Source organism: Erythrolamprus reginae, chromosome 3 (assembly GCF_031021105.1).
Source record: "Erythrolamprus reginae isolate rEryReg1 chromosome 3, rEryReg1.hap1, whole genome shotgun sequence".
Taxonomy (NCBI): domain Eukaryota; kingdom Metazoa; phylum Chordata; class Lepidosauria; order Squamata; family Dipsadidae; genus Erythrolamprus; species Erythrolamprus reginae.
The window spans coordinates 8,449,438-8,471,105 of record NC_091952.1 but is presented as its reverse complement, the minus strand read 5'-3'; the positions used below and the strand labels follow the sequence as shown (position 1 = coordinate 8,471,105).

The 21,668-nt window shown below is 42.8% G+C and overlaps 1 protein-coding gene across 2 annotated transcripts in view; it reads right to left on the bottom strand.

The window, feature by feature from the left end:
- LOC139163587 (peroxidasin homolog) overlaps positions 1 to 21,668 on the bottom strand; it is a 128,936-nt gene that overhangs the window by 44,438 nt on the left and 62,830 nt on the right. For both annotated transcript variants that reach the window (XM_070744446.1, XM_070744445.1), the window contains exons 5-9: positions 16,909 to 16,980; positions 13,914 to 13,985; positions 6,781 to 6,950; positions 3,064 to 3,181; positions 198 to 367 (exon numbers count right to left, since the gene is read on the bottom strand). In XM_070744446.1, coding sequence (XP_070600547.1) covers positions 198 to 367; positions 3,064 to 3,181; positions 6,781 to 6,950; positions 13,914 to 13,985; positions 16,909 to 16,980 — 602 coding nt within the window. The remainder of the gene's footprint in view (positions 1 to 197; positions 368 to 3,063; positions 3,182 to 6,780; positions 6,951 to 13,913; positions 13,986 to 16,908; positions 16,981 to 21,668) is intronic.

Genomic DNA, 21,668 nt, shown 5'->3' with positions numbered 1-21,668 from the left:
AGGGGAGAGCGAAAACAGATGAAAAGAAGGCCAAAAATCAGATGACTAGCGCACACATGTGCTGGAGCTGACATAAGACAATGTCTTGCGTGCCTTTAGATATGGCTCCACGTGCCACCTGTGGCACCCATGCCATAGGTTCACCAGCACTGTTATAGACCTAGGGACAAGATCTTTATTTATTTGAAGGACATTACAAGGAACGCCGAAGTAGCGGAGGGCAACCTCTGGAGTCTTCACTTCGCCGACAATGTTCTTGGCCAGGCACTGATAGATCCCCTTGTCGGATTCTTTCGTGTCTTGGATCATCAATGTGCCATCCTGTAGCTGGTTCAGCCGCCCATCGTCTCTCATGTCAATCTCGTTGCTGCAATGGAAAAATAAAATAAAATGGCAGCTGTTGTGGTTAGCTCTGGCCAAGCTCCTGCCCCAATGACTGTGGATGTGGGGGAGACATCCACATACTGCAGGCCTGTTTTGCCCCTGGTGAAATCTGCTGATGAAGGCTCCTCTGACCAAGAAGACATGAGTGACAGGGAGGACGAGAGTGTGGCAGACAGCTCAGAAGGAGATCAATTATCTAGCTCCTCCTTGGATTCAGAACAAGAATTAAGGATACAGCCACTCATGCGGAGAGCGATGCATAGGCAACAACAACTGAGAGATTATTATCAAAGAAAATGAGGCCACCTGTGGTTGGGTGGGGCTGTGGTAATTAGTGAGGCTGCTATAAATAGCAGCCTGTGGGTTTGGACATTCTGGAGGATTATCTGATCATTTTGTTTCATGACTGCTTTACTGACTTTGACCTTTTGTGTGCTGATTTCCCCCCCCTGCTTTGAAACTAAACCAGAGCAAAGTGTGTTTCACTTTGTGAAAGAAGAAGGACTGTGAATTGTCTCACAGCTGCAAGCTAAGTATCACAGAACTGATAAGGGACTTGTACAAATTACCAGTTTGTTTGGAGACAAGTGCTCTTTGCTATACAAAAAGAGGGCTTAGTTTATTTGAATTTTCAGTATAAAGAACATTGTTTTGAATTTTCAAACGTATGTGTGTCTGAAATTGTATCTGTGCATTTTCGGGAGGATTCTACCAGAGAACCCGACAGAACAGCAGCCAACTTCATTCTTCCTTTGATCAAGGGAAAGATTGGACTACAACCAGTGTTACCTCCAAGTAATAATCCAAAGTACAGTGGTACCTCTACCTACAAACGCCTCTACTTATGAACTTTTTTAAAATAAGAACCGGGTATTCAAGATTTTTTTTGCCTCATCTCAAGAACCATTTTCCACTTACAAACCTGAGCCTCCGAAACTGTAACCGGAAAAGGCAGGGAGAAACCTCTGTGGGGCCTCTCTAGGAATCTCCTGGGAGGAAACAGGGCCAGAAAAGGCAGGGAGAAGCCTCCGTGGGGCCTCTCTAGGAATCTCCTGGGAGGAAATAGGGCCAGAAAAGGTGGAGAGAAGCCTCTGTGGGGCCTCTCTAGGAATATCCTGGGAGGAATTCCCTGTGGTTTCCCCAATCACACACATTACTTGCTTTTACATTGATTCCTATGGGGAAAAAAAGCTTCTTCTTACAAACTTTTCTATTTAAGAACCTGATCACAGAACGAATTAAGTTTGCAAGTAGAGGTACCCCTGTATCTGTATCTGAGATGGGGGAAGGGATGCTGTCCACTTATCCAAGGGGGACACAGGGGCACCTTAATCTGCATGAGCCACGACAATTTAAGATTGGTCAAACAATTGCTCAAACATGGGAGTGTAAGTAACCCTTGATTGGCAACCACAATTTGCAAAAGAATTTCCACTGCTGAGAAGGCAAGGGCTAAGTGAGTCGTGCCCGATTTTTGCGACCTCTTTGCCACAGTTGTTAAGTGAATCACTACTACAGCTATCAAATGGACCGTGCGGTCATTAAATGAATCTGGTTTCACCAATTGACTTTGCTTGTTGTTGAAGCATGGAACTCATTACCGGACTCCGTAGTATCATCCCCTAACCCCCAACATTTTACCCTTAGACTGTCCACGGTTGACCTCTCCAGATTCCTAAGAGGTCAGTAAGGGGCGTACATAAGCGCACTAGAGTGCCTTCTGACCCCTGTCCTATAGTCTCTCAAATATCTCGTATTTCTTCTCTACTATATCCTCTATAACAGGGGTCTCCAAACTTGGCAACTTTAAGACTTGTGGACTTCAACTCCCAGAATTCTCCAGTCAGCTAACCTGGCTGGAGAATTCTGGGAGTTGAAGTCCACAAGTCTTAAAGTTGCCAAGTTTGAAGACCTCTGCTCTATAACCTTCATTGTGTATTATTATTATTATTATTATTATTATTATTATTATTATTAATTAGATTTGTATGCCGCCCCTCTCCAAAGACTCGGGGTGGCTAACAACAATAAAGAAAACAATTTAACAAATCTAATATTAAAAAGTAATCTAAAAATCCCCAATTTAAAGAACCAATCATACATACAAGCATACCATGTGTAAATTCTATAAGCCTAGGGGGAAGGGGGGAAAATTTCAATTCCCCCATGCCTGACGACAGAGGTGGGTTTTAAGGAGCTTGCGAAAGGCAATGAGGGTGGGGGCAACTCTGATATGTGGGGGGAGCTGGTTCCATAGGGTCGGGGCCGCCACAGAGAAGGCTCTTCTCCTGGGTCCCACCAAATGACATTGTTTAGTCGACGGGACCCGGAGAAGGCCAACTCTGTGGGACCTAACCGGTCACTGGGATTCGTGCGGCAGAAGGTGGTCCCGGAGATATTCTGGTCCGATGCCATGAAAGGCTTTATAGGTCATAACCAACACTTTGAATTGTGACCGGAAATTGATCGGCAACCAATGCAGACTGCGGAGTATTGGTGTAACATGGGCATGCCTTGGGAAGCCCATGATTGCTCTCGCAGCTGCACGATCTGAAGTTTCCGAACACTATTTAGTCCAATACACATTATTGTGTATTGGACTAAATAAATAAAATAAAATAAATAACAGCAACTGGCATGCTGTATCTGCCATCTTGCCCTTGAGTCCCTCTTACTTACTTATTGTGAAGCCAGATAATTTTAGGTTTCGGATTCCCCTCTGCCCGGCAGAGGAAATAGACTGTGTTGCCCAGAGTAACGTCGGCATCTTGCGGTTCAGTGGTGATGCGAGGGCTCTCTGAAACACACAGACAAACAGAGGATGACCCTTAAGGGCTGAAAGCTGCCATACGTGACTATGATGTTTTCCATGAATGTTCTTAAATACGAGCCAAAATTCAGATTGATTCATTAAAGCCCTTAAGGTGCAAATTAAGTTGAGCTTAAATTAAGCTCTGATCTGTTTTATTTTATTTTTTTATTTTTATTTTTATTTTCCAAAAACAAAACACTACATACATACATACATACATACATGCATACATACATACATACATACATACATACATACATATATACATACATGTTGTGGTTGGCTCTGGCCCAGCTCCTGCCCCAAGGAATGTGGAGGTGGATGCAGGGGAAACATTAACATGTCATAGGCCTGTTTTATTGCCAACAGAGTCAGTTAGTGAAGTTTCCTCTGAAGAAGAAGAAGGTGGGGGTGACTTGGAAGAGGGAAGTTTGGCAGACAGCCCAGGAGGAGAGCAATCATCCTTATCATCCCTGGATTCTGAACAAGAACTTATGACACATCCACGCATGCGTAGAGTGATGCATAGGAGAGAACAACTGAAGGATTATTACAGGAGATAAGTGAGGCAACCTGTGGTTGGGTGGGGCTGCTGTAATTAGTGCTACAGATAAAAGAGCAGCCTGCTGGTCTAGCCTCATGGCAGATTATCTGATTCATAGTTTCGTCAAGATCGTGTTTTTTGCTGTTTTCCCTGTTCAAGACTATGTGTGGACTTTCTGGACTTTAGAATTGAACTCAATTTCCCAATTATTGGGTGAGAAATTGGACTGCATTTAACCTGTGCCTTGTGTGTACCAGAAAATCCCTTTGACATTTAAAAAGGGAGCTGTTTCTGTTTTTCTGTTGATAAAGACTTTTGGTTTTAGTTCTATCGTGTGGTGTGTGTCTTTCTGGACTAATTACCCTGTAATTATGGGCGGTTGGGACACGCCGGCAGAACATATACATACATACATACATACATACATACATACATACATACATACATAAAAGGAAACAACAACAAAACATACAAAAAGAAACAAAGCTCTGATCTATTTTAATTCAGCCCCTATTTTAGTTTTCTATAGCCAGCCTTTGTTCAGGAAGAATAACAGAATTGGAAGGGACCTTGGAGGTCTTCTAGTCCAGCCTCCTGCTCAAGCAGGAGACCCTCTATTATTTCAAACAGATGTCTGTCCAACCTCTTCTTAAAAACCTCCAGTGATGGAGCACCCAAGACTTCTGAAAGCAAGTTGTTCCGTCATTAATTGTTCTATCAGGAAATTTCTCCTTAGTTCTAAGTTGCTTCTCTCCTTGAATAGTTTCCATCCGTTGCTTCTGGTCCTGCCTTCTGGTGCTTGATCCCCTTTTTTGAGGCAACCTCTCAAATATTAGAAGGCAGAATAGAATAGAATAGAATAGAATAGAAAATATGGAATGGAATGGATTGGATTGGATTGGATTGGATTGGGTTGGGTTGGGTTGGGTTGGATTGGATTAGATTGGAATGGAATGGAATAGAATAGAAAATATGGAATGGAATGAATTGGATTGGAATGGATTGGAATAGAATAGAATAGAATAGAATAGAATAGATTTGTTTATTGGCCAAGTGTGATTGAACACACAAGGAATTTGTCTTTGGTGCATATTCCCTCAGTGTACAGAAAAGAAAAATACATTTGTCAAGAATCCTGAGGTAAAACACTTAATGATAGTCATAGGGTACAAAATAAACAAAAGACAGAGGGAACAGAACGGAACAGAACAGAAGTCTTTATTGGCCAAGTGTGATTGAACACACAAGGAATTTGTCTTTGGTGCATATTCCCTCAGTGTACAGAAAAGAAAAATACATTTGTCAAGAATCCTGATGTAAAACACTTAATGATAGTAATAGGGTACAAATAAACAAAAGACAGATGGAACAGAACGGAACAGAACAGAACTCTTTATTGGCCAAGTGTGATTGAACACACAAGGAATTTGTCTTTGGTGCATATTCCCTCAGTGTACAGAAAAGAAAAATACATTTGTCAAGAATCCTGAGGTAAAACACTTAATGGTAGTCATAGGGTACAAAATAAACAAAAGACAGATGGAACAGAACGGAACAGAACAGAACTCTTTATTGGCCAAGTGTGATTGAACACACAAGGAATTTGTCTTTGGTGCATATTCCCTCAGTGTACAGAAAAGAAAAATACATTTGTCAAGAATCCTGAGGTAAAACACTTAATGATAGTCATAGGGTACAAATAAACAAAAGACAAATGGAACGGAACAGAACAGAACAGAACTATTGGCCAAGTGTGATTGAACACACAAGGAATTTGTCTTTGGTGCATAGGCTCTCAGTGTTCATAAAAGAAAAGATGCATTTGTCAGGAACCATGAGGTAAAACACTTAATGATAGTTATAGGGTACAAATAAACAAAAGACAGATGGAACAGAACGGAACAGAACAGAACTCTTTATTGGCCAAGTGTGATTGAACACACAAGGAATTTGTCTTTGGTGCATATTCCCTCAGTGTACAGAAAAGAAAAATACATTTGTCAAGAATCCTGAGGTAAAACACTTAATGATAGTCATAGGGTACAAATAAACAAAAGACAGATGGAACGGAACAGAACAGAACTATTGGCCAAGTGTGATTGAACACACAAGGAATTTGTCTTTGGTGCATATGCTCTCAGTGTTCATAAAAGAAAAGATGCATTTGTCAGGAACCATGAGGTAAAACACAATGATAGTGATAGGGTACAAATAAGTAATCAGGAAACAAACAATATAAATCGTAAGGATACAAGCAACACATTACAGTCATAGAGTCATAAGTGGGAAGAGATGGGTGATAGGAATGATGAGAAAAAACTAGTAGTAATTGTAGTGCAGACTTAGTAAATAGTTTGACAGTGTTGAGAGAATTATTTGTTTAGCAGAGTGATGGCGTTAGGGGAAAAACTGTCCTTGTGTCTAATTGTTTATTTATTTGGGAGGAAAGATGGTATAACTATAACTATACTACTATTATACTAATAATATACTAGTACTAATTCTATACTGTTTCTATTCCTATTCCTATAACTTTCAAGATTCTGTTATTGTAGTCAATTGTAGTTAATTTCAATACAAGTTACTTTTAGCTTCCCATGCAATTAATTTCCCAACTTGTGGGACTGATATCAGTCTTGTAAGAACTATGAATTTCCTCTAGATGGCACTGTTTCCTTACAAGTATTGTATTCTACTCTCACTTGTATTCTACTCTCAGGCATTCAATGAAAAGATTCTATGTGAACCCAGAAACTTGCTAATGAAGGGTCAAATGTCTGAACCCAGCCCAGAAATCCAGGTCAACATATTGTTGATTTGCTTAACTGCTTCCAGGGATTGTTAGCATACATGAATCGAGACAGGTAGCCCTCAATTTACGACCACAACTAGGATCAGAATTCCTGTTGCAAAGCAAGGGGGTTGTTAAGTGAATCGTACCTTTACCATGGTTGTTAAGAGAAACACTGCAGTTGTTAAGCAACTCAGGCTGTCATTATATGAATCCAGCTTCCCCCTTGGATTGGATGGTGTCACTCACCACAGTTGAATTCTCGGGTGGTCAAGGTGATGACCGAACGACCCAGCAATTCTGGTGGGCTCTCACAAGTGGCAGCTGCTTGCGTGTTGCCCTGTATGGTATATTTCCTTAGCAGTTCAGCCAACCACATCAGGTCACAGTCACATAGCAAAGCGTTGGAATCCAGCCGCCTGGGAGGAACCAGATGGGGGAAGAAAAAAGGGTTGACTTTATGAGTTAACAGTTCGGTTGGGCAAACCAAACTTGCATAGTTTGCGTCCGTGCTGAACTTTGCAGGATTCGGCATACCGGAACCAGACTTTTTCAGAAGTCCATGTTCAGGTTCGGCGTTGGCTCAAACACCGCGGTGGGCGGGAGGGGAGGTGGGGGAGGCTCAAGCCGCCGACAGCTTGAGGGGGACAGGAGGGGCGACTCCGGACCCAGAGCCTGACCTCCACCCCAGCACTTTGCCTCATGCTGGGCCAGAGGGGTGGGGAGGCAGGTTCTGCCAGCCGGGTATTCAGGGTCCCGTTCGGCAGCTTCAAGTGGGCGGTGGGCGGGAGGGGAAGGCAGGGAGGGCTCTGACTCAGAGCGCTTCCCGCCTCCCCCTCCCGCCCACCGCCCGCTTGAAGCTGCCAGCCGGGATCTTGAAGTGCTGGGGAGAGGTGTCAGGCTCCATCAAACAGGCGATGGCCGGGAGCCACCGAAATGAGAGAGAACTAAAGGCAGGGATTTTCGGCGGCTCCTGGCCATCGCCCATTTGATGGAGCCTGACAACCCCCCTCCAGGGCTTCGCCTCCCACCAGGCCAGAGGTGTTGGGGTTCGGGTTCAGCAAACCTACCCGAACTCCGACAGCAAGTTTGTCTGAACCTGCCAAACCCGAACTTCAACGGGTTCGCGCAACACTAGTTACGACCTATAAAGCCCTACATGGCATCGGACCAGATTACTTGAATCCCTGCGACCAGTTAGGTCCCACAGAGTCGGCCTTCTCCAGGTACCGTCAACTAGACAATGTCGTTTGGCGGGGCCTAGGGGAAGAGCCTTCTCTGTGGGGGCCCCGGCCCTCTTGGCCCTGCTCCCTGCAGAGATTCGTACTGCCCTCACCCTTCTCGCCTTCCGTAAGAGTCTAAAGACTCATCTGTGCCGCCAGGCTTGGGTCCATTAGACCTTTTTCCCCGGCCGACGGGTGTAGGTATGTTTTGCTGTGTGAATGGGAATGAGTGATTTTAAATATTATTAGGGTTCTTAAAGGCATTTCAGCTATATTAATTGGATTTTCAGATATGTATACTGTATATTGTTTGCATTGCCCTAGGTCAGCAGCAGTGCGCACGAGCACGTGTTTCGGTGAGTTTTTTTGCTTCTGTGCATGTTTCCACGCAAAAAAACCTGTGTGGAATCCACACTGCATATCAGATATTAATACAATCGAAGGGGTCCAGAAATACTTCACAAGAAGAGTCCTTCACTCCTCCTCACGTAACAAATTACCCTACTCCTCCAGACTTCAAATACTAAATCTAGAAAATTTACAACTACGTCGTCTCCGAACTGATTCAACTGTTGTTCATAAAATCATACACGATAATGTACTCCGTCAGTGACTACTTCACCTTTAACAACAACAACACAAGAGCACGTAATAGATACAAACTGAATGTAAATCGCTTCAAACTTGACTGCAGAAAATACAATTTCAGCAATAGAGTGATCACCGCCTGGGACTCATTACCTGACTCTGTTGTTGCTTCCCCCAACCCCAAAATCTTCAACCTTACATTATCTACAATTGACCTCTCCCCTTTTCTTTCTTTTTTTTTAAAGTTAAAAAAAATATATTTACAAATATGCATTAAATACATTGATTACAATTAACAACATAGACATGTCAAATTACTGCAAGTGCGAATAGTGAGTAAATACAGGTTAAAACAATACTCCTGTCAAATTATAGTTAAAACAGCATGCATTTGACAATGGACAAAGACAAATAAACAAAGAACGTCAACGGACATACAGATATACAGAAAAAAGAAAAGAAATAAGAAGAGAGAAAGAATAGAAAGAAAGGTGGGCAGGTGTACGGTAGATCTGTGTTACAATTATGAACTAGATATAGAAACATAGAAACATAGAAGTCTGACGGCAGAAAAAGACCTCCTGGTCCATCTAGTCTGCCCTTATACTATTTTCTGTATTTTATCTTAGGATGGATATGTGTTTATCCCAGGCATGTTTAAATTCAGTTACTGTGGATTTATCTACCACGTCTGCTGGAAGTTTGTTCCAAGGATCTATTACTCTTTCAGTAAAATAATATTTTCTCATGTTGATTTTGATCTTTCCCCCAACTAACTTCAGATTGTGTCCCCTTGTTCTTGTGTTCACTTTCCTATTAAAAACACTTCCCTCCTGGGCCTTATTTAACCCTTTAATATATTTAAATGTTTCGATCATGTCCCCCCTTTTCCTTCCGTCCTCCAGACTATACAGATTGAGTTCATTCAGTCTTTCCTGATACGTTTTATGCTTAAGACCTTCCACCATTCTGGTAGCCCGGGTCTTTGGACCCGTTCAATTTTGTCATATATTTTCAATAGCTCATTTCCTTATATCTAATATTAAAAATTTGATGGATAAAAGAAAGTGTTGAATAAATCAAATTAAAGAGATTTTTTTTTAAAAGCCGGATTAATTAATTAATTTATTTATTTATTTATTGGATTTGTATGCCACCCCTCATACATCTGTTAAGAAAAAGGAAAGATTGGATACCAGATTTGTATCTGTTTGAATATATACAGTTCTTAACATTTATTAAGCAAGTTGTTCTTTTTTTTCTAGCCAACAGTAGAAGGGATTCCAACAGTTGTTGAATGAGGACTCAGTATTGTTTCTAATTATCATAGTTAGTTTAGTCATTTCTGCACAGTATTTAATTTTTCCTATTATTAAATCATCTTGGGGTATGTCTTCGTTTTTCCAGCATTGCGCAAATGCTAGTCTGGCTGCTGTGGTTATATGGATAATTAGATGGATTTGATTTTTAGAAAGATTCTGTCTTACAATGCCTAAAAGGAAGCACGCCCCTTACAGACCACTTAGAAAAGGGGAGAAAATGGGGGGACCCCTCCCCTTTTCTAAGAGGTCTGTAAGGGGCGTGGATAAGTGCACTTATGTGCCTAATGTCCCTGTCCTACTGTCTTATTATCCTTTCTATTACTACGTTCTACTTATGTTATGTTACGTTATGTTATGTTAATATGTACTATAATACTATACTTGTTTGACAAACAAACAAACAAACGAATAAATAAAACCTCACCAAAACAGCATGTGTGCTCACGCAACAGAGCCACAGCTGCGTGCAACTAGCCGTACCAGCAGGAACCTACTACTAGCTAACTCTAACCCTAACTCTCACACTACTGACTAGAGCCTACAAAACCTATGCCAGACCCATTCTCGAATACAGCTCATCTGTCTGGAACCCATACCACATCTCAGACATCAACACTCTCGAAAACGTCCAAAGATATTTCACCAGAAGAGCCCTTCACTCCTCCACTCGAAACAGAATACCCTACAAAAATAGATTATCTATCCTGGGTCTTGAAAGCTTAGAACTGCGGCGCCTAAAACAAGATTTAAGTATTGCCCACAAGATCATATGCTGCAACGTCCTTCCGGTCAACGACTACTTCAGCTTCAACCGCAACAACACAAGAGCACACAACAGATTCAAACTTAATATTAACCGCTCCAAACTTGACTGTAAAAAATATGACTTTAACAATCGAGTTGTTGAAGCGTGGAACTCATTACCGGACTCAATAGTGTCAACTCCCAACCCCCAACACTTCTCCCTTAGACTCTCCACGATTGACCTCTCCAGGTTCCTAAGAGGCCAGTAAGGGGTGTATATAAGTGCACTGATGTGCCTATCGTCCCCTGTCCAATTGTCTTTCCTTATCTCTTATATCATATATATTCTCTTCTTTTTACTTTCTATCATTATATATACAGTATATCCGCGTAGAGGGGCGGCATACAAATCTAAATAATAAATAAAATAAATAAATAAATAAATAAATAAATAAATAAATAATGTCTATTCTCTTCCATATGTATTGTATATTGGACAAAGAATAAATAAAATAAAAATAATAATAAATCAAAAAATCAAAAAGGAACGCCCGGTCCCCTTTGCTCCCTTACAAGGCAAGAAACCTATGTCCCATTTGAGAACTGTTTCCCCACTATGTTCTTTCTCCTTGGGGGGGCGGGGGGGGGGGGGAAACATTGCAAATTTCCATATCTTTCTTTTTGAAATCAAAACAAATAGCCCGGGGGTTGAGGGGCTGGGGAGCACAAAATTGGCACAATACTATAAGCCTGATCGATGCTTGGACCAGAGATTGTTTGAGAGAGTCAACATTTCTCTGAGAACGTTGCCTGCACAAATATTTATTTTTAGACAATTCTCCGAGGCAAAAAACATGCCGTTTTCCGCTCTTTTTTATTAAAGCACAATTCTTTTCCAAATCCAGAAAAGCGTTTCAAGAATGCTTTCAATGAGGGTTTGGCTCCACCAGCAACCTATTTCCACATTGATGTTTATAGACTGTAGAATTGCTTCACGGATCAAGCTGGATCATTTATTATTTGGATTTGTATGCCGCCCCTCTCCGAAGACTCGGGGCGGCTCACCACAAGTGGAACAAATCATAAATAATCCGACTAAATTTAAAATATTTGAAGATTTAAAAAAACCCATATACTAACAGACACGCACACAAGCATACCATGTATAAATTAAACATGCCCAGGGGGAGATGTTTCAGTTCCCCCATGCCTGACGGCAAAGGTGGGTTTTAAGGAGTTTACGGAAGGCAGGAAGAATAGGGGCAGTTCTAATCTCCAGGGGGAGCTGGTTCCAGAGGGACGGTGCCGCCACAGAGAAGGCTCTTCCCCTGGGGCCCGCCAACCGACATTGTTTGGTTGACGGGACCCGGAGAAGGTCCACTCTGTGGGACCTAATCGGTCGCTGGGATTCGTGCGGCAGGAGGCGGTCTCGGAGATATTCTGGTCCAATGCCATGTAAACAAATGAGAAGGGATGTCCTTTTGAATAGCTAAAGGATCTGACTCAAGATCACGTTTTATAGGCTTCTTAATGTGAGGCTTATTAATTAATTAATTAGACTTATAGGCCACCCTTCTCACAGACTCACAGACTTCTCACAGCTTACAGTACAAAATGTAAACAAGGATAAAAACTGTGCGATACAATTAAAAAGTTAAGATTAGATTAGATTTATTGGATTTATATGCCGCCCCTCTCCGCAGACTCGGACGGCTCACAACAATAGTAAAAACAGTACATAGTGACAAAATCCAATGCCCACCAATCCAATTACAATATATATATAAAACAAGCACACAATCAATTAAACGGCAAAACAACATGGGCAAGGGGGAGATGTTTTAGTTCCCCCATGCTTGATGGCAGAGGTGGGTTTTAAGGAGTTTAGGAAAGGCAGGGAGGGTGGGGGCAATCCTAATCTCAGGGGGGAGCTGGTTCCAGAGGGTCGGAGCCACCAAAGAGAAGGCTCTTCCCCTGGGTCCCGCCAGACAACATTGTTTAGTCGACGGGACCCGAAGAAGGCCAACTCTGTGGGACCTAACCGGTCGCTGGGATTCGTGCGGCAGAAGGCGGTCCCGAAGATATTCTGGTCTGGTGCCATGAAGGGCATTTATAGGTCATAACCAACACTTTGAATTGTGACCGGAAACTGATCGGCAATCAATGCAGACTGTGGAGTATTGGTGTAACATGGGCATAGTTAGAGAAGCCCATAATTGCTCTCGCAGCTGCATTCTGCACGATCTGAAGTTTCTGAACACTTTTCAAAGGTAGCCCCATGTAGAGAGCGTTACAGTAGTTGAGTCTCGAGGTGATGAGGGCATGAGTAGACATAGAATCTAAGGTAAAACAATCCATCATAGAAACATAGAAGTCTGACAGCAGAAAAAGACCTCCTGGTCCATCTAGTCTGCCCTTATACTATTTTCTGTATTTTATCTTAGGATAGATATATGTTTATCCCAGGCATGTTTCAATTCAGTTACTGTGGATTTGTCTACCACGTCTGCTGGAAGTTTGTTCCAAGGATCTACTACTCTTTCAGTAAAATAATATTTTCCCATGTTGCTTTTGATCTTTCCCCCAACTAACTTTCCCGCATTCATACAACTACTCGATGGAGTGGGACTATTGCTCACGGCGCCAGGCCTGCCGGCACAGATGCGCCTTTCAAAAAGCGAGGACAGTGGGGGAAGTTGATTCCAGAGGAACGGGGCCGCCACAGAGAAGGCTCTTCCCCGCAGATCCATCAATTGGCATTGTTTGGCCAATGGGACCTGAAGAAGGCCGACACTGTGAGACCTAACTGGTCTCTGAAAACGGTCCTGTAAATAATCTGGTCCAATGCCATGTAGGGCTTACAAATAGTCCTCAACTTAATGATTGTAACAGAGCCCAGAATTCTCATCCTAAGTCATGATGGTCATAAGCTTGAGGCAGACACATGACTGATACATGATTTTTGTGGCGGTTTTACGACCGCACTGCTGTAAAGTGAATATGGGGGCCATTATAATAAGGGTTTTTAGTTGTTTTATTAAATTGGATTGTTGCATGTTTTTTATCATTGTTGTTAGCCGCCCCGAGTCTGCGGAGAGGGGCGGCATACAAATCCAATAAATAAAATAAATAAATAAAAATAAATTAAAGAAATCAGTGCATGCCTTTGTGAATTTTTGGTGGAAAAACGGCCAGTTTCCAGCAATAAAGCCAGCACAAATCGTATCATCTCGTAACCGACTCGAATTTATGACGGTTGCATTGTCCCGGGCCCATGTGATCCTCTTTTGCGACTTTCTGACAATCAAAGTCAAACAGGGAAGCCACGTAACACACCACGTTATATTAACTTAACCGCTGGAGTGATTCACCGTGGCGAGAAAGGTCGCAAAATGGGTTAAAAACCTCAGTTAACGACTTCCTTGCTGGAGCTTGAGTAGATATTTTGGCTCTCAATGGTGGTCGCAAGTTGAGACCTTCCTGTAATAACATGGTGTTTACTTACAGGCGCTTGAGCGATTCGAGTTGAGCTATAGCTCCCGGCTGGATCTGCGAAATTCGGTTGTTGTTCAAGAATCTGTGCAGGAGACAACAAAGAGAATGTGCTTGAGTGACCGTCAGAAGACTTGGGAATTTAAAGGTAGACCTGCTGTTGTGGTCCGCCAGCGGCCTGCGGAGTCTGTAGCAGAGTTGGACAGCAAAGAGGCTGAGGAGGAACAAGGGCCAGGGATGGAGTCTGTAGAAGGCTAAGTGCCAGAGGCAAGGATCCAGCCAGGGCCATTTGGGAGGTCTGTCCCAGCTCCAGAGCCACCAGAGGCTGAGACAAGAACGGAATAGAACAGAATAAGAATAGGAATAGGAATAGGAATAGGAATAAGAATAGAACAGAACAGAACAAGAACAAGAACAAGAATAAGAAAAAGAACAGAATAGAATAGAAATAGAATAAGAAAAGAATAGAATAATAGAATAGAATAGAACAGAACAGAACAAAAATAGAATAAGAATAGAATATTATAGGCATAGAATGGAATGGAATAAGAATAGAGTAGAGTAGAACAGAACAGAACAGAAAACAACAGAATAAGAATATGAATAGAATAGAATAAGAATAGAATGGAATTGAATGGAATAAGAAAAGAATAGAATTAGAATAGAACAGAACTGAAATAGAAGAGAATAGAATAAGAACAGAACAGAACAGAATAGGACAGAACAGAACAGAACTCTTTATTAGCCAAGTGTGATTGGACACACAAGGAATTTGTCTTGGTGCATATGCTCTCGGTGTACATAAAAGAAAGAGATACATTTGTCAAGAATCTTAAAGATTATCACAGAGATCAAATAAGCAATCAGAAAACAATATTAGTAAAAATATTAAGGATACAAGCAACAAGTTAGAATCATAGAGTCATAAGTGGGAGGAGATGGGTAACAGGAATTATGAGAAAAAACTAGTAGTAATAGTAGTGCAGACTTAGTAAATAGTTTGACTGCCAGAGTCGTTGCAGCTTGATTTTTAGATCTTCGTATTTCACTCATTTCTCTAGCTGCTTCTCCTCAATTCTGTTGTCCCCTGGGATTGCGATGTCGATGATCCATACTTCCTTTTTCTCCACAATCAGGATGTTTGGTGTGTTATGCTTCAGAATTCGGTCAGTCTGAAGTCAGAAGTCCCACAGTAGTTTTGCTTGCTCATTTTCGACCACTTTTTCAGGCTTATGATCTCACCAGTTCTTTGCCACTGGTAAATGGTAGTTCCGCCGTAAGTTCCAGTGGATCATCTGTGCCACAGCATCATGTCTATGCTTGTAGTCAGTCTGTGCGATCTTTTTGCAGCAGCTGAGTATGTGATTGATTGTTTCATCTGTTTCTTTACAGAGTCTGTACTTTGGATCGTCTGTTGATTATTATTATTATTATTATTATTATTATTATTATTATTATTATTATCATCATTATAAGTGGAGCAAAGGGAAGCAACTTTGTTCAACCCATGTCATTTCAGTTCTAACTTGGTGTTTCTGTTTGGCCTTGTAAAGCTCCTTGCTAATTGATCTTTGGCAGCATATCAAGAAAGATAAAAGTTTATGCTATCTGCCTTATAAAAGACTAATGTCTGACTCATTAATATTGAGTCATTGATATTGTTTAGGACTTAATACAGCTGGGAATGAAAATAATTCACAGCCGTTAAAAATAAAGAGACATTTTTGGGGGATTCTATGCTGTACTATTTGATCAGGAAACCTAGATCAGAGCACCCGTGTAGGTGGGTGTTTGCATTCGGTGGGGGTCTTCTCTAAGCAAGACCTCTAGATAGTTCATATTCTGTAGCTCTGAAATTAATGTGGCAAAAATATTCTCACCAGAGGGCTCCTACATACAAAATGGGCAAATAAAGGAGAGAGGTTGACTTGGGGTTCCAGGCATATACAAAAAGAGAAGACGGTCATAGTCACACCCAGAAGTGGGAAAGACAACATCAAAGACACACCACAACAACATTGGTTAACAATGGTTGAGGCTGTCAGAAGAGAACAGTATCTCTCTCAGCAGGAGGAGGAGGGGGAGAAGAAACAAGAAGAATGAAAGAAGAGGAGGAGGAGGAAGAAGAGGAGGAAGAAAGAACAGGAGGAGGAGGAAGAAGAGAAGGAAGACGGAACAGGAGGAGGAGGAAGAAGAGAAGGAAGAAGGAACAGGAGGAGGAGGAAGAAGAGAAGGAAGAAGGAACAGGAGGAGGAAGAGGAAGAAGAAAAGGAACAGGAGGAGGGAAAAGGAAGAAGGAACAGGAGGAGGAAGAAGAGGAGGAGGGAGAAGAAAGAAAAAGGAAGGAACAAGGAAAAAGAGGAGGAGGAACTTGAGAGGAGGAAAAGAAAGGAGGAGGAGGAAGGAAGAAAGAAGGAATGGGAGAAGAAAGAGGAAGAGAAGGAAAAAGAAAGGAAGAAGGAGCAGGAGGAAGAAGAAGAAGGAGGAGAAAAGAAAGGAGAAGAAGGAAAAAAGGAAAGAAGAAGGAACAGGAGGAGGAAGAAGAGGAAGAGGGTAACAAAGGGGAAGGAGAAATAGAAGGAGGAAAAAGAGAAGAAGAAGGAATAGGAGGAGGAGGAAAAAGAAAAATTGCCCCTTCTCCAAGCTGAGCCAAAAATGCTCCCAGTTGCAGAAGGTTGAAAGATGAAAGATGAAAAATCCTGGGGTGATCCTGGAGTGGTTCCACCACTAACCGAAAGTCCCTTACATGTATGGTGTAAATCACACTGTGATTTATTCCATTTTTGGCACTGGGGACTTTGTGAAACCAAGGCTTCCTGGCGTAAAACATTGTAGAAATCCAGTCAATTCATCTTTCTGATAAATTGGTAATAATCTAGATTTCAGGGCACCTGGAAAACCAGACCATTGGCCGCCTTGTTAAAAACCAGAATCCCTTTCCAGTCTACATGAAATATGCATAAGCAAAGGTTTCTACCCATTTATTGTCAATCCCCGTCAAGACTTACAGTCTTTCCAGCTTGGGCAGGTCATTAAAAGTTCCCACTTCCAAACTTTCCAGGTTGTTAAAATGCAGGTAGCTGGTATGAAAAGGGATAAAAAATGAAGAAACAGAAGAAATGATTAACTTCCAAACTTAGGCTACTTATTAAACCACATTTATTTACTTACATTTCATCTTTCTTAACACCCCCCGCCCTCTCAGGGTGGGGGTCTGAAGTGGTGTACAGTGGTACCTCTACTTACGAACTTATGATAATTTATTCCGTGACCAGGTTCTTAAATAGAAAAGTTTGTAAGAAGAAACAATTTTTCCCACAGGAATCAATGTAAAAGCAAATAATACGTGCGATTGGGGAAACCACAGGGAGGGTGGAGGCCCTGTTTCCTCCCAGGAGATTCCTAGAGAGGCCCCACGGAGGCTTCTCTCCGCCTTTTCCGGCCCTGTTTCCTCACAGGAGATTCCTAGAGAGGCCCCACAGAGGCTTCTCCGTGCCTTTTCCGGCCCTGTTTCCTCACAGGAGATTCCTAGAGAGGCCCCACAGAGGCTTCTCCGTGCCTTTTCCGGCCCTGTTTCCTCACAGGAGATTCCTAGAGAGGCCCCACAGAGGCTTCTCCGTGCCTTTTCCGGCCCTGTTTCCTCACAGGAGATTCCTAGAGAGGCCCCACAGAGGCTTCTCCGTGCCTTTTCCGGCCCTGTTTCCTCACAGGAGATTCCTAGAGAGGCCCCACAGAGGCTTCTCCTGGCCTTTTCCGGCCCTGTTTCCTCACAGGAGATTCCTAGAGAGGCCCCACAGAGGCTTCTCCTGGCCTTTTCCGGCCCTGTTTCCTCACAGGAGATTCCTAGAGAGGCCCCACAGAGGCTTCTCCGTGCCTTTTCCGGCCCTGTTTCCTCACAGGAGATTCCTAGAGAGGCCCCACAGAGGCTTCTCCTGGCCTTTTCCAGCCCTGTTTCCTCACAGGAGATTCCTAGAGAGGCCCCACAGAGGCTTCTCCGTGCCTTTTCCGGCCCTGTTTCCTCACAGGAGATTCCTAGAGAAGCCCCACAGAGGCTTCTCCGTGCCTTTTCCGGCCCTGTTTCCTCACAGGAGATTCCTAGAGAGGCCCCACAGAGGCTTCTCCTGGCCTTTTCTGGCCTTGTTTTCTTCCAGGAAATTCTAGAGAGGCCCCACGGAGGCTTCTCCCCCACTTTTCTGGCCCTGTTTCCTCCCAGGAGATTCCTAGAGAGGCCCCACGGAGGCTTCTCCCCACCTTTTCCAGCCTTGTTTCCTCCCAGGAGATTCCTAGAGAGGCCCCACAGAGGCTTCTCCCTGCCTTTTCTGCCCTTGTTTTCTCCCAGGAGATTCCTAGAGAGGCCCCACGGAGACTTCTCCCCACTTTTCCAGCCCTGTTTCCTCCCAGGAGATTCTAGAGAGGCCCCACAGAGGCTTCTCCCTGCCTTTTCCGTTTATAGTGCCGGAGGCTCGGGTTTGTAAGTGGAAAATGGTTCTTGAGAAGAGGCAAAAAAATCTTGAACACCTGGTTCTTATCTGGAAAAGTTCGTAAGTAGAGGCGTTTGTAGGTAGAGGTACCTCGACTTGCAACAGTTCACTTAGTGACCATTTTGAAGTTACAGAGGCACTGAAAATTTAATACTTGTTTTTCACACTTAAAACTGTTGGTGCATCCCATGGTCACGCGGTCAGAATTCAGCCGCTTGGCAGCTGGCTCATATTTATGAGGTTACATGATCTCCATTTTGCAACCTTCCGACAAGCCAAGTCAATGGGAGAAGCCCGATTCACTTAACAACGGTATGGCTAACTTAACCATTCGCTTAACAACTGTGGCAAGAAAGGTGGTAAAATGGGAAAAAAATTCACTTAACAGTTGTCTCACTTAGCAACAGTAAGTTTGGACTTAATTGTGGTTGTAATCACAGAGCAATCATGGGCTTTCCCAAATATGCCCATGTTACACCAACACTCCGCAGTCTGCATTGGTTGCCGAACAGTTTCCGGTCACAATTCAAAGGGTTGGTTATGACCTTTAAAGACCTTCATGGCACCAGACCAGATTACCTCAGGGACCGCCTTCTGCTGCACGAATCCCAGCGACCAGTTAGGTCCCATGGAGTGGGTCTTCTCCGGGTCCCCTGGCGGGACCCAGGGGAAGAGCCTTCTCTGTGGCGGCCCCAGCCCTCTGGAACCAACTCCCCCCAGAGATTAGAATTGCCTCCACCCTCCTTGCCTTTCGTAAGCTACTTAAAACCCACCTCTGCCACCAGGCATGGGGGAACTGAGATACTCTTTCCCCCTAGGCCTTTACAATTTTATGCATGGTATGTCTGTATGTATGTTTAGTTTTTATAATAATGGGTTTTAAATTGTTTTTAGTATTGGATTAATATTGTATGCTGTCTTGTTATTGCTGTTAGCCGCCCCGAGTCTCCGGAGAGGGGCGGCATACAAATCCAATAAATAAATAAATAAAAATAAATCAGTAAGTAAGTCAAGGACTATCTGTATTTGGTTGGTTGGAAACCTAATTGACAACAAGAACGTCAGAAATTCAAGACTTTCTCTATCCGTGTAAAAATCCCTTCCTCAAAACAATTTCTCCCTGTTATGTTGCTACTACAGGCTCTGGGGGGGGGAAAAACAACAACACACAATTGTTATCTAGCCGGCAATAACTACAGGTTCAGGCTATTTATTTATTTATTATTTATTTTATTTGTTTGTTTTGTCAAGTACGTATTTATTTATTTATTTTTATTTATTTATTCATTTGTCCAATACACAAATACATAGGAAGAAGAATAGACATGTAGTAATATATATAAGGGTAAAGTGAACTTAGAGGAGAGGATATATGAAAGGAAGAGAATATATATGATAAGGGAGAGAAAGGAAAGACAATTGGACAGGGGACGAAAGGCACACCAGTGCACTTATGTACGCCCCTTACTGGCCTCTTAGGAACCTGGAGAGGTCAATCGTGGAGAGTCTAAGGGAGAAGTGTTGGGGGTTAGGGGTTGACACTATTGAGTCCGGTAATGAGTTCCACGCTTCGACAACTCGATCATTGAAATCATATTTTTTACAGTCAAGTTTGGAGCGGTTCGTATTGGTGGTATACAAAGATATAATAGTATTTACCGTATATACAGTACATACTAGTAAAAGAAAAACATTAGGACAGGGGACGGAAGGCATGCTGGTGCACTTATGCACGCCCCTTAGTGACCTCTTAGGAATTGGGAGAGGTCAACAGTGGAGAGTCTAAGGGTAAAGTTTTGGGGGTTAGTTAGGTGATGATACTACAAAGTCTGGTAGTGAGTTCCATGAATCAACTACTCCATTACTAAAGCTGTATTTCCTGCAGTTGAGTTTAGAGTGGTTTATTTTCAGTTTGTATCTGTTGTGTGCTCATGTGTTGTTGTGGTTGAAGCTGAAGTCATCGTTGACAGGAAGAACGTTGTAGGAGATGATTTTATGGGCTATGCTTCGGTTGTGTTTATCTATTATTATTAACCCTATTATCATCTATATTCTTTTTTATATTCTTATTTAGTATCATCTGTTCTGTCTGGGTCACTCCAGAAGCCAATACCAACCCAAAAAGAGAATCCAGACACACTGGTAAAAAGGCAAAGGCAGTTTTATAAAATTCAAAAAAACACAGGTAACAGAAAATGTCCTTACAAACAGGAAAATGCTGTATCTTCAGATATATTCATTAAGGCCAAAAGTCCATGCAGCAATACAGAATTCTTGCTGCCAAGCCAAGGCTGTAGATAGCAGACCTACACCTCCCATGGATCTTCCAAAGCTGCTGGGCCACAAGCCAGGAACAGAGACGCCGAGAAACAAGACAGGATAACGCAACTCCAAGCTGATAACACTCCACATGGCTTCAAGGGCTTGCCTGCCTTTTAAACCCTGCTGATGAGGACCACACCCAAACCCAGCTGTTTCTACTTCAATGGTGATAATATCTCTTTAACTGCTCCTTTCGTTGCTCTGAATGTCGCTGTCTCATGTCAATGACAGCTTGTGCGTCATCACCTAATGACTCCAAGGTACTGGCTGGGGAGAGCCCCCCCCCCCCCCGGGGCTCTCATGCTGTTCTCCTTCATCCCATTCCTGATTTTCCTCTCCCCCGTCCGACTGTTCAGCCTCCTCCTCTGCGCTGTCATCCTCCTCCGGGCATGGAGCCAGCAGAGACACAGCTGGTCCCTGAGCAGCCTCAGGCTGAATCACAACATCATCTATATTCTTTTTTATATTCTTATTTATCTATTATCATCTATATTCTTTTTTATATTCTTATTTATCTATTATCATCTATATTCTTTTTTATATTCTTATTTATCTATTATCATCTATATTCTTTTTTATATTCTTATTTATCTATTATCATCTATATTCTTTCTCTCCTTCCCCGCTGGCCGATTATCTCAGACGGATCCTTCAATTCCCACACAATTGTTCAGTTTTTCTAGCCGGGGATGTGACACAACCAGCATTCTGGGGTATTCTCAACCCAGCTTTGTTTCTGCTGTGGACGCACGTGTGTCCCAGTGAGATTTTGTTTCTGTGCATGTGTGGGAAGTAAAATCTCCCTGGGACACGCCCGCAGCCAAAACAAAGCTGTGCATGTAGCATACCGGTAATGGCAGAATCCAGAATCCGCCCCTGGTCTCAAAGAAGTCCTGCCTTAACACTTGGTCACCACAAGTGCCCCCAACATAAGAAGAGCCACGCTGAATCGGGCCAAAGCCCAT